The sequence below is a fragment of the Labeo rohita genome, chromosome 3 (assembly GCF_022985175.1).
Source record: "Labeo rohita strain BAU-BD-2019 chromosome 3, IGBB_LRoh.1.0, whole genome shotgun sequence".
Taxonomy (NCBI): Eukaryota; Metazoa; Chordata; class Actinopteri; order Cypriniformes; family Cyprinidae; genus Labeo; species Labeo rohita.
In genome coordinates, this window is record NC_066871.1 from 2,994,617 (window position 1) to 3,010,831 (window position 16,215).

A 16,215-nucleotide genomic window follows, 5' to 3' on the forward strand; every position below is an offset into this window, starting at 1 on the left:
ATGTCATGTCAACAAATGGAAAAGTCAGTCATCTATTAATCATCTTAATTATTGTGCCTTTAGCCCCAACAGCAGGGGTGATTTTTTTCTATTCTTTATTTAAAAACTGCTGCTTTAATTATCTTAAACCAAACTGGGAATCATTAAGACGACCTTTGTCTGAAAATGTATTCAATTATTTTGTGTTTTTCATTTGCTGCTTAAATCTACATCATAGAATCAGCCATACAAAAACACATTACTGCTAGGAGTTATTGCCCAAACTTAAAAGTCCTGTTTAAATTATTAAAACTAGAGGCATTTATTAACTTTAAGATTTTTTTTTTATCTTGTAGACTACCTGCATGTTATATGCACGTGTGTGTGGGACAGAGGGGAACACGGCCGCATCACAGCATGCTGCCTATATCATAAATCAAAGCGCATGACAGACAGTTGTCGGAGAACACCTGAAAAGTGTGACCAAATGATTGATACTCGTCTGTATTTGCAGTACACAAGCTACGGTTCAGCTGCGCACAACAAATGCTGCAAGTGTGAAAACACAATGGGTGTGTGCTGCTCCCTCTCTACATACACACAACTTTTGCACTGCTTGCACATTCAGTGTGAAACCGCCGTTTTATTCAAGTTCCTGTTTAATACTGCCAACATTAACTATGTTTCTGCTTGATACTTAAGACAAGGATACACTGCAGTGACGCCCCAGAACGCGATGACTATGGTCAAGAGGAAGAAGGTAAAAATAGGGTAGAACAGCGATGACATCACGTGACCGACGGCCCTGAAAGAGGACAAAGAAAACTAAGGTCACTGAGGGTCAACAAGACTTAAAGGTATAGTTCACCCAAAAATGAAAATTCTGCCATTAATTACTCACCCTCATATTGTTCCAAAGCTGTAAGACTTTAGTTCATCTTTGAAACTTAAGATATTTTTAATAAAATCCGAGGGCTTTCTGACCTTGCATAGACAGCAATGCAACCGACACGTTCAAGACCCAGAAAGGTAGTAAGGACATGGTTAAAATAGTCCATATGACATCAGTGGTTCAGCAGTAATTTTTTAAAGCTAGGAGAATACTTTTTGTGTGCAAAGAAAATAAAAATAACGACTTTATTAAAAAACTTCTTCCCTTCCTTGTCAGTCTTTGCCGCATACATGTGGTGCTGCTGGCACACAAGCCAGCGTTCTGATGTAAAGTCGTTATTATTGTTTTATTCATGCACGTAGCTTCATAAAATTAAGGTTGAACCACTGATGTCACATGGACTATATTAATGATGTCCTATTTTAACCATGTCCTTACTACCTTTCTGGGCCCTGCAAGTAGGAGTTACATTGCTGTCTATGCAGGGTCAGAAAACTCTTGGATTTCAACAAAAATATCTTAATTTGTGTTCTGAAGATGAACGAATGTCTTACGGCTTTGGAACGACATATATCGCTTTTAACAACGCAGATTGTGTCAAAGCAGCTTTACAGTATTAAATAGGAAAATAGTGTGTCAATAATGCAAAAGGACAACAGTAAACACTTAATTTTCAGTTAAAAACAGTTCATCATTGAATTCAGTGATGTCATCATCCAGCTCAGTTCAGTTCAAATAGTATCTGTGCAATCAATTTGACGATATCGTTGGAAATTAAGTGAGTAATTAATGACATTTTTGGTTGAACTAATCCTCGAAAGGTAAAGTGTGTACCATGTCTTTAATCATAATAGGCAGAATCCACATTAAAAAAAAAAAAGATGTTGATGTGAAAACATCATGTCTTAAATACAGTTTCATATAAATTCCCAAAACACAAACCTGCTGGCCTCCTTCATGAGCTCAACAGCGATTCGGATTCGGTTCCTGAGGAAGATGAGGAGAATGATGATGATGACTTCCAAAATAGCCAAGATGATGACTGCAGAGAGGAACACGAGTTATTTTCACAATTTAAACATTTACAAACTGCTAAATTACTTAGAAAGAAAGAAAGGCTTGCCACAGCAAAATAGTAGGTTGCTTTTTGGCCCTAGTTAAAAGACAATATTATGATAATGGCTTGGGTGCCTCCTTCAATTTTGTGGTATGAATTACAGGCTGTAGTTTAATATGTAAGGTCTTTTTCAAATTCCTAACCCCAAATATGAGCAATAGTAACAGTGTGGCTACTCACTGAAGGCCAGCCAGGTCTGTCTGATGTGCAGGTAGACGGAGAAATTGGGCTGGAGGCCCAGCTGCTGTAGGGTGATATTAGCACCAGGCATGTCCTTCAGATTGACATACTTCATGCTGCAGTGAGCAATACCTATATAAGGAACAGACAAATGATTGAAAGATTAACAGCTATACTGGACTAGATGAACGTGTTGATGTATTTAAATAATGCCATACCATAGGCAACGACAGCGATGACCAAGATGATCATGACCCACACCATGATTCCAGCCAGATAACGCAGAAGAACAATGAAGATCAGACTCAGCACCACAGCAATCACCAAACAACTGCATGAAGAAACGGATTAACACTTAGTCACAGTGAGAAAGACATCCAAACTAGTGTTGATGTACTGCTAAAACTATTCAAAATATCAATTGAAATAAAATAACTGTTAACTGAAATATGATATAAACTAAATTAAATAAATAATAATAATAATAATAATAATAATAATAATAATAATAATAATAATAACAACAACAACAACAACAACAACAACAACAACAACAACAACAACTAAACAAAAATACATGAGCTAAAGCTAAAAATATAAATGGACAAAAATACACAACAAAAAAACTAATAAAAACTAAAATATGAAAAATGTAAAATATGAAATATAAAAAAAAAATAAAAACTATATAAATATATAAAAATTATATTAAAATAACACTGATCCAATATATATATTTTCACTAATATAAAAACAAAGTATTTAAAAAAAAAGGAAAACATAACTTACATTAGGATCCAGTACCAAGATTTTGTGTAATCCTCAAAGATCTTCATTGCAACTTGACGCCCTTCCATGACTACTGTAATGTTCCTTTGATTGTCAAAAAAAATTATGAATTTAAAATAAATAGCCCATTGAATTGCACTGCAATTGCAGAAGTTGCATATAAATTAATAATTTTCATGCATATACATGTTTGAGAAGTATAAATATGTGTTTACTTCATTCCAGCCACCAGGTCTTTTGCTTCTCTTATGTCGACTCCATCATTAAATTTTTCTTGATCACCCACTGTGATGGCATCTCCCTTTTTCCCCAGAGATGGAAAGCATCGCTGCAAAACTGAGAGAACAATAGCATTAAGAAACAGAATCATTAAAAATGTTCCCATACAGCAAATATTGCAATAATAAAAATAAAGTCTTTACATGGTTTGCTGGAAATCAGATATGAAGGGCACAGCTTTTCGTGTAAAATTTGTTGCGCTTTCTTAGGGAAGACAGAATTGATAGGTCATTAGACATTTCTAGAAAAAAATGACCTGAAAATTTAATCAACAGCTAAAAACTAACTTACCTTATTCCCTGGGTCTTCTCTGCAGTACGTTTTGTAATATTTCCAGTCTTCTGCGTTTCTAACGGCGGTTACTAGAGTCATAGTGCGATCAGGACATTTTTCTACACACACCTACACATAGAAAGAAAGCAAACAGGATTGACTCTCGAAAACAAAACAAAAAGTGAAAAGAAATGGTTTTTGAGGAAAACATTCCAGGATTTTTCTCCATATAGTGGACTTCAATGGTGGCCAATGAGTTGAAAGTCTAATTGCAGTTTCAATGCAACTTCAAAGGGCCTTACATGATCCCGGAATATGATAAGGAATAAGGGTCTTATCTAGTGAAATGATTGGTCATTTTCAACAAAAAAATAATAAATAAATAAATAATATATATATATATATATATATATATATATATATATATATATATATATATATATATATATATATATATATATATATATATATATATATATATATATATATATATATTTATATTATACAAAAACAGAGTTGCCACAGACAGAAACAGGTAGACAGGACACACAAACCTGCGGCGTGGGACACTGGAACTCTAGGAAGACGACGGGAGTGGCACATTTCATCATGTTGAAGTAGAACAACAAGGGCTGCTTCCTGGAAAAAGTCATCACAAAAATAAATTCTCAGTTCAATGAGGCTAATAGTGATTAATTTCAATTAAATAGTCACAGGTTCATTTAGCATTGTTTTTTGTTGTTGTTTTTGTTTTTTTAAACAGTCCACCTTCTGATTTGTTGAAGTTCGACTCAAAAAGACATATCATGACATAAGGCTATGCTCTATAAATAATCATTATCCGACAGTTTGACTAATTGAGCTGTACATTTTCCTTCATGTTTGTTTTTCAGACGGCAGGAGAATAAAGTAATGCTTGGTATTTTATTTAACATAGTAATAATTAGGACATCCACTATGAAAGAAAATATATACTGCACATAAAATCTGCTCTCCCGATTTTACTTACTACACACATCCTGTGAATTATTCACTGGAATCTCTCGTTTTTCTCCCCAAATTCTAAAGTCTCTTTCTATGTTTGTTTTCACATGGACACTTTAAATGTAATTGTTTCCATTTTCACTTCTAATTCTTATTAAAGTAGAAGTCCACTTCCAGAACAAAAATGTACAGATAATGTAATCACCTCCTTGTCATCCAAGATGTTCATGTCTTTCTTTCTTCAGTCGTAAAGAAATTAATGTAATTAATGTAATCTTTGAGGAAAACATTTCAGCATTTTTCTCCATATAGTGGATTTCTATGGTACCCGAGTTTGAACTTCCAAAATGCAGTTTAAATGCAGCTTCAAATGATCCCAAATCCGGTTGTAAACGATCCCAGCCGAGGAAGAAGGGTCTTATCTAGCGAAACGATTGGTTATTTTTATAAAAATAATACAACTTATTTTTAAATGTCAAACGCTCATCTTGTCTTACTCTGCCTGAACTCTGTTTTTTCCGGTTCGTGACAGTTAGTGTATGTCGAAGGGTGTTTAAAGGGTGTTTAATCTTCTTTGCATGTTCACAGTGCAAAGACTGGGTCGGTACTTCTGCTGCAATGTAGGATGATTTTAAAATGATTTTTGAAGTTGAGAGAGAAAATACAGTTGGAGTTTTTCGACATACCCTAACTGTCTTGAGCCAGAATACACAGAGTTCAGGGAGAGCAAGACAAGACGAGCGTTTGAGATTAAAAATGATTTAAATTATATACAATTGTTTACAACTGCATTTGGGATCGTTTGAAGCCGCATTTTGGAAGTTCAAACTCGGGGCACCATAGCAGTCCATTATATGGAGAAAAATGCTGAAATGTTTTCCTCAAAAAAGAATTTCTTTACGACTGAAGAAAGAAAGACATGAACATCTTGGAAGACAAGGGGGTGCGTAAATTATCTGTAAATGTTTATTCTGGAAGTGGACTTCTCCTTTAACAGGGTATACTGGAATGTTTATATGTCAGGTAAATACAATATTTGTTATCCGTCAAATGACTGAAATCACTTTAAAATATCATCACTCATTGATCTAGTTAATGAGCATTTTTTCACTCTAAAAACAAATGGTGCTATATAGCACTAAAAGTGGTTCTTTGGCTTGTAATCATAGGGGAACCACTTTTTAGTGCTATATAGCACCTATTTTAAAAGGTACTATATGGCACCTTTGTCAAATGATTCTATGTAGAACCATCAGATGTACCATATAGCATTTTATTACTTCAACAAAAATGGTGCTCAATAGAAACAATCATAGGGGCTTGTATTACTACAATAGTAGTAAATATATTTACTACAATGGCAAAATGTCTTGAATAACTTTTATGCTTTTCTAAGGTCAAAAGGTCTTATGTGGGAAATATTTCCTTATGGGGGCCTTAGGGGGAAAAAGATCTTCAGGAAATACACTGTATGTTATTGTTGTTTTTAATCCTTTCCCCAACTGAAGAGTTTAAGAGAGAGTTAGAGATCCTTATTCAGAGGCTTAACAGGTTCTTTGTATGGCAGTGGTGCTATATAGCACCTTAACGACCCAAAGAACCACTGAAGAACCGCTGAAGAACCAGACAGGGGCTTGACCGGTTCTTTATACACTAACGGTGCTATATAGCACCACAATCACACCAAAGAACCGCTGAAGCACCATTTTTTGTGTGTACGTATGTTACATAACACAGACATATATTGCTACAGTGATATTTAACACATGCATAATATTGTTGCAGTTCTTCACAGTCTGTTGAAAGTAACGCTTATGTTTTTACACCTGAAGGCTAAGTAGATTAAAGTCTCCTCATTGTGTTGTATTTTTTGAAAAAGCTTATTATTGTGTCCATAGAGCAAATCTTTTACTGATTATTTACATTTTAACAGTAGTTACTCCCATAATTTACGAAAGCATCACAGGACATAGGAAAAAGGTGGATACTCGTAGATTTACTCTTAAAGTTCTCCCTTACAGTCATGATTTACAAATGATTTGAGTGTAGAGGTCGACCGAAGTATCGGTTTTGCCGATTAATCGGCACCGATAGTTGATTCCCGGAACTATCGGTTATCGGCAAAAATCCACGCCGATAGTTTTTCCGGGTTGCGTCAGAGCTGAAGCGGCTGAGAACGGTCCGTTGTCCTTATACAGTGCGAGAGCCAACATATCTATGGCAAGAGCGGCCTCTATAGGCGAAAATCGCTGAAAAGCACGTGCTTTTGTTTTGACACGTGATACTGTTCGTTGCAAGGAGAGCGCAAGCTGCCTGGAGAGAGCGCGGTGCACGGACAACGCTGACACTTCAAATGCACGTTTAAAACACAGACAGCGAAAAGGTATGTATACAGTACACTACAGTACATGTTTTCATCTCAATATAAAGTAATTCATTTGTTGATTAGATTCTGCATTGGAGAAAGAACAGCAGTATGTTTGTCGACAAGGCTGAGAGGACGCTAACATTAGCAGTACATCAAGCGGTTAAAATAATGTGGCAAAAATACACGCAAGTCCGACCCAAATGTTTAGTGTCATGACTGTTACCATCAGGAATTCGTTCAATTTCAGTTCTTTTTATCTTCAGGCACAGGGTGCGATTTGCCGGGGGGATGGGGGGGATCCGACTGGAGCGCTTGGAAACAGTGAATCTTTTTGTGACGCAGTGTTTTACTGATTCGGAGTTTCAAAAAGCTCTGCTGATACTTTGCTCACCTTCTCTATATAATTTATTTGTTGTTTGAAATGAAATCATTACTATTATAGGCCTAACTTACGATGTTTTTATTAAATTTGTTATCACGTAATACAGCTCCCTTCGTATTAAAACCATTTCATGACGTGACACTCACTATCTGGTTCTTGCCTAAAAAGACGGGTATATAATGAGCGTTGTTAACAGATTACACAAACAGTTTGGTCAACCTCTGCCTATTGTTGTTATTTGGAGTGTCTTTTATTATTCATTTTGTATGTAACTTTTATTTATTTATTTGGAGTGTTACTTTTTGTTTCAGTTTGAAAGCATGTCTTTAATTTACCTCAATATTTATTAATATATTCATATTTATTTCATATAGCGCATTTTCATGATTCAGTACTGTTTTTTTGTTTGTTTTTTGTAATGAAGTTCAGTACTATTTTACATGGAGTGTTGTGTTTTTATTTATTTATTTATTTTTTTTTAATCCAGTATCCATTTTAAAAACTATCGGTTAATTAATCGGTTATCGGCAAGTACGGACCAACCTAGCTAATATCAATATCGGTCGACCTCTATTTGAGTGATTGTTAAAAAGAACCAGTTTGAAAGAATTATATTCAGTAATGCTATATAATGTCACTAATGATGTCAGAGTGGGGCAACAAATGGGATAATAATCCTAAATTTAGTGTAACTTACTCCAGTTTTCCCTGGCCACAGAACTGTCCCATACTGTCTGTGGGGTAGATCACCTTCCTTGGGTCACCGTGAGTCCAGGCTGATGAATAAAAACAGAAATGATGAGGATTTAATAATTCACACACAGAGCAGGAATTCTTAAACTTTTTAACAGATTTTAATGTGCTTTTTATGTAGCCATTACATCTCCAAAACGAAGTCATTAGGCGTGCAAGTATGAGATTTTGTTCGATTTGCTAAGTGTAATTTATTTCCATGAACTGATCAAACTGTCCATTTCACAATCAATTCAAAATTCTGATTCAATGATTCATTTGTGCCATTACTCAAACATATTTAATAAGTCCCTGTAGGACATTTTTCATATAACATACATGACTCTGGACCACAAAAGCTGTCATAAGGGTAAATATTTGGAAATTGAGATTTATACATCATCTAAAAAGTAAATAAATAAGCTTTTCATTGATGCATGGTTTGTTAAGATAGGACAGAGAGATACAACTATTTGAAAATCTGGAATCTGAGGGTGCAAAAAAATAAACAAATAAAAATATTGAGAAAATTGTCTGTCCAAATGAATTTCTAAGCAATGCATATTACTAATGAAACATTAAGTTTTCACATATTTACGGTAGGAAATTTACAAAATATCTTATGGAACATGATCTTTACTTTACATACTAATGATTTTTGGCATAAAAGAAAAACTTAAATATTTTGAATAGCACAAAAATACTGAAATATATACATATTTTTAAGCTTTATCACCCAGCACTCATCATACACAAACCAATAAATAAAAATGCCAGATACAAAATTTAAAGGGTCATCATTACACAGTGCCCAATCCATCTTTAACACCTCTGCAGACTAACCTACCCAATATTCCCACTGCAACGTAGCCTATTACGGCCGCGATGAAGAAGATACAGCAAATAATGTCTGTGCATCCTCTGTGGAGCAGAGAGAAACAGACTGTTGCAACATGATTTAAAATGCTTTCAGGGGGTCATGAAATGCATTCAAATCTTTGTTATGTTCGAGAGGTTAGTTTATAAAAAAACAATATTTGTTAAAAAAAAAAAAATATTAACAAAAGATATTTGTTAAAAAAAAAAAAAAAAAAAAAAAAAAAAAGATAAAAATCCATCCTCATTTCCACTTTCTGTGAGTGAGAGAAGTGAGAAGGGCAGAAATCAAAGTAAGTGCCCACTGCTGTAACTGGCTAACTTTACCACAACGCAGACACGGCCTCTTTTACAGCATGCCATGTGTTTGATACTCAAGATAGCATGCGCTGTGAAATAGCCATATATATATTGAGTTCTGAAACTTGCAGTGTGTTTTTTTTTTTTTTTATAGAGTAATCTCTGATATATGTTTAAATATCAAGAACATTCTCCATTCCATGACCCCTTTAAAAGCTACAGGACAAATACAGAATGACCAAGGCACAACATTTCATATAGGGAAGCATCAGGCATCGCTGTTTGCATGCAAGCTTATCAGTGAAATCTTTTTACTAAAATGCCACATTTGATATCAATGCTGATAAACTCTTTTGGGATAATAACAAAATTTGGATTTATTTATTAAACAAATCACTTAAATTCTAGAATGAATGCATGGACCATTGTTAACGGCCACACTTGAATGGTGTTTTTTTGTCTTTAATCTTTTTTGAGCTTGACAGTGCATAGAAAAACAAAAGCATTAAATAAACTCATTAATGAGGTTTGAAATTTCAATTTTCATTTTTAGGTGAACAGCTCCTTTAATGTTGTAAAGATCAAAGAAATCAGATCATTTCTTACCTGTTGTGGATGGGTCCTTTGAACTCTGGGTCAAATTTTTTGGGCTCGCCTGTGAGAACAACAGAGAAAAACTAAATTAACTACCACTGAACGAAAACAGTCAATACTCTAGACATCTTAGCAGGCCCTTTTATACCACAAAAAAAAACAATAGGGGCTTTCGCATTGGAGGAACCTCCTAGAACTATTGACAGAAATTCATGCTTTTTGGCATGTTCGCACCGCAGAAACTATAGAACTAAATACATTCCAGGAACTCTGTTGGGGGAACTAATTTAGCTCCTACTTCAGAGTAAGGTCTAAAATAGTTCTATAAAAACTACTAAAAATTGATTGGCCAAATGCATACAAAACACCGGCTGGCTACTTTTTAAAAAGCAGTGAAAAAATATTTACTCCGCGAACATGGAAAATAGTGTTAATAATGGCATTTTGTCTGCATCGTTGCGTTCTTTTCTCAGCATCGATGATATGCAACATTACAAGTTTTCATTGGAGATTTAGTCAGATTTTCATGCTCTTTCAATCACGTAAATTGTGCATTTACATTCTATCTCCGTCATCACGAAACCCAATTGTGATGATTTTGGCTCACATTTAGCAAAAACCCACCAATTCAACAAATTAAAATATGGTGACATGTCAATCAGCTAATCAACTCAAAACACCTGCAAAGGTTTCCTGAGCCTTCAAAATGGTCTCTCAGTTTGGTTCACTAGGCTACACAATCATGGGGAAGACTGCTGATCTGACAGTTGTCCAGAAGACAATCACTGATACCCTTCACAAGGAGGGTAAACCACAAACATTCATTGCCAAAGAAGCTGGCTGTTCACAGAGTGCTGTATCCAAGCATGTTAACAGAAAGTTGAGTGGAAGGAAAATGTGTGAAAGAAAAAGATGCACAACCAACTGAGAGAACCGCAGCCTTGAGAGGCTTGTCAAGCAAAATCGATTCGAGAATTTGGGTGAACTTCACAAGGAATGGACTGAGGCTGGGGTCAAGGCATCAAGAGCCACCACACACAGACGCGTCAAGGAATTTGCCTACAGTTGTCGTATTCCTCTTGTTAAGCCACCCCTGAACCACAGACAACATCAGAGGCGTCTTACGTGGGCTTTGGAGAAGAAGAAATGGACTGTTGCCCAGTGGTCCACAGTCCTCTTTTCAGATGACAGCAAGTTTTGTATTTCATTTGGAAACCAAGGTCCTAACATTAAGATGGAATATTATTCAACCACCTTTTTGGCTGACATGAAACGTACCCCTAATTATAGAATGACTAGTATGCGTGTTTGTGTAATGTGTGATGAGCTTACAAAACCATGTTCATATGTACGAATATCCATTCACTTTGGGAAGCACAGATGCTTTTAAATCAATGGGAGCAAAATAAAACTGAATGTCTGAATTAGAAGGCACTGTTATGTTGTTTGTCAGCCCACTTCTTCCACCACTCCACAGCACCACGCCCACTTTTGCAGTATTTTTTAAAACTGCGATGAGAAACAGAGGACTTCATGACCCATTAAAGAAAACTACTCACTTATAGGTCATAAACATGCATTTCAGGCTATGTTTGCACAATTAAGCACAACGTATAGGCTATGTTTGCATAACCTCTGCTGATCTGCAGCAGAGGAGTGTCTCTAGCACACGCCTGGAAAATCACATTCCAGCACAGTGATTGAGCAACAGCTTCTGCAACATAGTAAACGACCACCTAAGACACCCTAACAATCATTCAAAACACCCTAGCAATGCATAGAAGCATGCCTAATACCCCTCAGAACACTCTTGACTTTTGGTAGTGACTTTTGCACGGGCAAACACCACTCCTTCAGAAAATGACAACTCTATTTTTCTCTCAAAAATAACAGCATCCTACGCATGTTGTTTTGGAAAATATTTCTCATTTTATAGCCCTGGAATGCATTTTCCCCATCACAAAGTGGAACAGAAAGGGTAAGCAGAGTGAGTAAGAGAGAGCTTTTCCATGCAATACATGCATGCTTTTAATTACTGTACAGTTGTTCCTGCTTGTCAGTTAACATCTAGGGCGGGGGGGGGGGGGTGGGGGGGGGTGCTTCCAAAATAGGTCAGTCACATGGTGTAAAATGTTGTGCTAAAGAGCAAGTGACCAAGTTAATTTAGCTTAAATGATGAGTCTTTGGATTTTTACACCATGCTTAAAAATGTCTGAATGCCATTGCATTACAAAAGAATGTAAATTTTAATGGCATTTATTAAAAAAAAAACTGCACAAGCACATTTCCATGCCAATAGTTTACAAAAACAACTATTAGATAATAGTAAAACCACAAGATACACCGTTCAAAATAAACACTAAAATACCCATTCTGGTTTTTCAAACCACAGTTGCAGTTCCTTCAGTTCAAAGAAAAAAGAAAGTAGTTTGTAGTTCTAGGAATTGAGCTCAGATGCCACTACCTTTGATATTTTTGGGTCTGATATAATGGCATTTAGAGATTTTAAAGCGTGTTCACTTTTTAAGGCCACTGAACTTCAATCATGTAAACTGAAATAAAGAAAGAACAGATGTGCAAATGCTCTTATTTGACAACCACAGAGCTGTCTTGTGGAGAAAACTGGTTGATTTTTCCATTGAGTGCATGAAAATGTCTTGCACTGGAACAGAAAATCTGCTCTGTTTATGTCTCAAACACTATGTAACAATATAACGATAAGAATGCATAATAACTTACCCAAATGCATTTGATTAAACCACACATGTAAAATGACTTGCATATTAGTTATACAGCAACTTGCAAATGAGGAACATCACATGCAATTTGTTATAATCTGCCAACACAAACACAAAACGGCCCACACTGTGAAAAACAAAAAAAAAAACAATTTGTTGAGTCAGCTTAAAATAATGTGTTACCCTGCTGCCTTAAAATGTTAAGTTCTGTCAACTCAAATAAGTTTAGTCAACTTGAAATGTTAAGTTGTACTAAGTGACAACTTAGATATTCGTGTTTGTTAAACTTAAAACCTGGGTAAGTAACCCAGCTGCCTTAAAATTTTAAGTTGAATCAACTCAAATATCTAAGTTATCACTTAGTACAACTTAACATTTCAAGTTGAATAAACTTTTTTTTTTTGAGTTGACTGAACTTAAAGTTAAGGCAGCTGGGTAACAAATTATTTTACGTTGACTCAACAAATTGTTTTTTACAGTGTAAATGTTAAATTACATACACATTTCCATTCATTTGGATTGCATTAACTAAAAAAAAAAAAAAAAAAAAAAAAAAAATGTATGACAGTCATACATTAATAAAAAGGGTAAAGATAAGATTCATTAAAAAAAAATCATGACATTGCTTATTAACTATTTTTATCCATTTTTATTTTAATACATTTTTTAAGATTCATTTATTCAAATACTTCAGCACTAATCTGTTCACTCCAAAAAAAAAAAAAACATTTATTCCATTAAAAAGTATGAACATGGCTAGTTGTTGAACAAGCACTATTCAATTAGTTCAATTGTGTGATTGAAAAAAACTAATCAATTTATTGATGATAAATACATAAACCTGGTTATTGTGTATTTTAAATAGATACAGTTTATTTTTAATGTATGACTGAAAATATGCATCACATTAAGATTAGTTTGTAAAACTGTACTCCTTATATGCATTTCAAATGCATAATCTTAATCCATAGTATTCAACACCAAGTTTAGTATTAAAGCTGCAAGCAGCGCTGAAAGGGCCCTCACCACTAGGTGGCTTTAGGAAAACAGTGAAGGGTGAGCAATACGCATTTAAAGTGCTAAATATGGGAGGAATATGTCAATGTCATTTACATGTGCCAAACTTCCTGCTGCCAGCTGGTGGCGCTATGACTATAACTGAATATAGGCATGTAGATGTCTTCAAGCCAGGACTTTGATCAAACATATGAAGTTTGGTGCAGGTATGAAAATGGTATGTTTGAGTGACTCTAAAAAAATGACATATCCTGTAGCCAACAGGTGGCACTATGATTATAACAGAATATTGGCCTTTAGATATGTTAAGGCCAGGACTCTTATCAAACATGTGAAGTTTAGGGCAGATCGGACATTGGCTGAGTTATAACAAATTCCTTTTACATGATGCAACATCAAGCTTTGTCAGGCCACCACCCTTTAATGAAAACTCAAGATATTCACAATTTAACATCACAAAGGCCAAACATAATACCAAATATGACCAAATATAATGCTGATGTCATTAAATCTCTATGAGTTTGTTAGAGCATAAAGCACGCCACTTCCTGTTGCGTTCCTATAACTGAATATGGACATGGGCATGTGTTCAGGACAGGACTGTTAATCAAATGTGAAGTTTAAGGCACACTGGACATTGTAAGCCTGAATTATAATAACTTCCTTTTTATGGCGAAATATCGAAGTTTGTCAGGCCGCCACAGACATGCCCTTCAACAAAAACTCAAGATCTTAGCAATTTAATGTCACAAGGGGCTTTAGATTAGATTGAACAAATGTGGTGTTGATTTGGTGTTGAGTTCATTTAAAAACAAATAGCAAAATCGGCACAAAACTTGCTGAAAAAATGTAAAATAACAGACTTTCTGTTGGGTTTTGGACTCGTACCAGGGGACTTTTTTTCTAGGTATCGGTGTGTTGAATCGTACATGTATGTGAAACAGCTCGAGGGGCACTTCAGTGAAATTTGATAGGTGTCACTATCAAGCCATTTTGCCACACCCACTTCTGAAATGCATATCAGATTTAAATTTTCATCAAAGTTTCATTACTTTGAGCATGTTTAGGCCCTTAAAAATGTGATTTATTTCAGAAAAGAAGAAGAAGAAGAAACAGCTATTCCAATAGGGTCCTCGCACCACCTGTGCTCGGGTACTAATAAAATAGATTAGTAAAGCAGAAGTGAAATACATGAAAGTGAGTAAGTGTTGTTTTATAGCTGTAAGGTTTGTAAGGCCTCATCATTACAATGATTCATTTTATCCAAATCTGAAAACTGACACCATGGATTGCTAAAATGCAGGCAAACCCCAACCACTTAATGGGAAGACAATGACATGGGAATTTCTACTGTAGCATGTGACTGTAAACATCCACACCCTCTGAGACAGACACACAAAGACTGAGAGCTTTAGTTCCCGGGCAGACCAGGGTATTGTGAAGATGGACAAAGGCCTAGTATGATACTAATGCAGTATTAACATGCTTCCACGGCTACACAGAATGAAAGCAAATGGAATAAAAGCCAACAACAGTGCCATTAGAGCAGCTTCAGGAGGACTAAAACTCTGCCACTGAAAAATCCCACAGGTTCTGGGAAACCATTAGAATCAATGTCTGGACATGAAACCAGACTGACTTGCCATAAATAATCTCAACTTTACCTCTGGTAAGTTGCTCAATGAGAGCTTCAATGGGCTCGTCCACAAGCCAAAAGTATGAAACACATGCACACATGCATACAAGAGGAGATACCATCAAGTGACATTACCGCTCTTTTTGTAAGCACCGTCCTCCGCGGGCATTTTTATGTTCAACGGCTCAATCTGATGATCTGATATTCCTTCCTCGCTGTCAGACTGGGAAACGCACCTACAGCACACTATCCGACTTTTACTTCCTGATTTCAAGCGGGAAAACAACCTGCCACTGTTGAAAACTGGTTCGACCAGTCTAGAACAGGTTCAAGCTGAACTAAACACCCCTTTTCAAGCAAGAAAATATTGGATTTCCTTCATTTGATCTTTGTAAACTCAGCTCGGTGTCCTTTCCCAACTGTTTTTCTCATGCTTTTGCCTCTGCAGGATAAAATGGAGATTTTTTTGTGTCTCTAACATGGGGAGGGATCCAAGCTGGGCGTGACGGCATTGACACTCGTTCAACTCCATTTACATTCATTTTGCTAATTTGTTGCAAAGCAATTTCATTGAGTAAGTGTCTCTTGAACTTTCCTAAACTGCATTACCAGCTTGAGTTAAATCATATAAGATCTTCTTTTAGGTCTCAAACAGCCTGCTGTCTGCGTAGGTTTATCAGTGTGAAATCAAGTGTGAGAAACCAAACTTTCCTTTGGTTTTACAATATCTAGTAAGACCTGTTCATATGTACCTCCACTCATGCTGATCGGAAAGTGATAAATCAATCAAAAATTCAACCAAACTGAATCTAATTAAATTTAAATCAGATTGTTGATTACGGGTGGGACTATAAATAGACTCGTTGATCAATTCTATGATTTTCCAAATGCATTGCGATTCTTTCTGGAAGTGAATCTGAGCTAGTTTTTAACCACACACTCAAATGCTCACGATGAAGAGCGCTGAAGAACGCTTGTGCGTTCGTCTGACTAAATGGTTAAATAAACTTGCACCTCAGCTAACACAAGATTAATGTGCAAACAGCCCACTGTGAACACTCTTCGCCCACAATAATTCG

General features: G+C 35.7%; 1 protein-coding gene across 3 annotated transcripts in view; it reads right to left on the minus strand.

The window, feature by feature from the left end:
* zgc:63569 (choline transporter-like protein 2) overlaps positions 1–16,215 on the minus strand; it is a 34,841-nt gene that overhangs the window by 12,417 nt on the left and 6,209 nt on the right. Inside the window, exons 1-13 of one of the 3 annotated variants that reach the window (XM_051103338.1) lie at positions 15,272–15,554; positions 9,758–9,806; positions 8,823–8,896; positions 7,941–8,019; positions 4,064–4,148; positions 3,528–3,638; positions 3,380–3,440; positions 3,173–3,293; positions 2,958–3,041; positions 2,387–2,499; positions 2,169–2,300; positions 1,814–1,913; positions 692–784 (exon numbers count right to left, since the gene is read on the minus strand). In XM_051103338.1, the coding sequence (XP_050959295.1) occupies positions 692–784; positions 1,814–1,913; positions 2,169–2,300; positions 2,387–2,499; positions 2,958–3,041; positions 3,173–3,293; positions 3,380–3,440; positions 3,528–3,638; positions 4,064–4,148; positions 7,941–8,019; positions 8,823–8,896; positions 9,758–9,806; positions 15,272–15,305 (1,136 nt within the window). In that variant the 5' untranslated portion in view covers positions 15,306–15,554. Of the gene's footprint in view, positions 1–691; positions 785–1,813; positions 1,914–2,168; positions 2,301–2,386; positions 2,500–2,957; positions 3,042–3,172; positions 3,294–3,379; positions 3,441–3,527; positions 3,639–4,063; positions 4,149–7,940; positions 8,020–8,822; positions 8,897–9,757; positions 9,807–15,271; positions 15,555–16,215 lie in introns of those variants that run through there. The other 2 variants (XM_051103328.1, XM_051103332.1) reach the window with 2 other exon arrangements.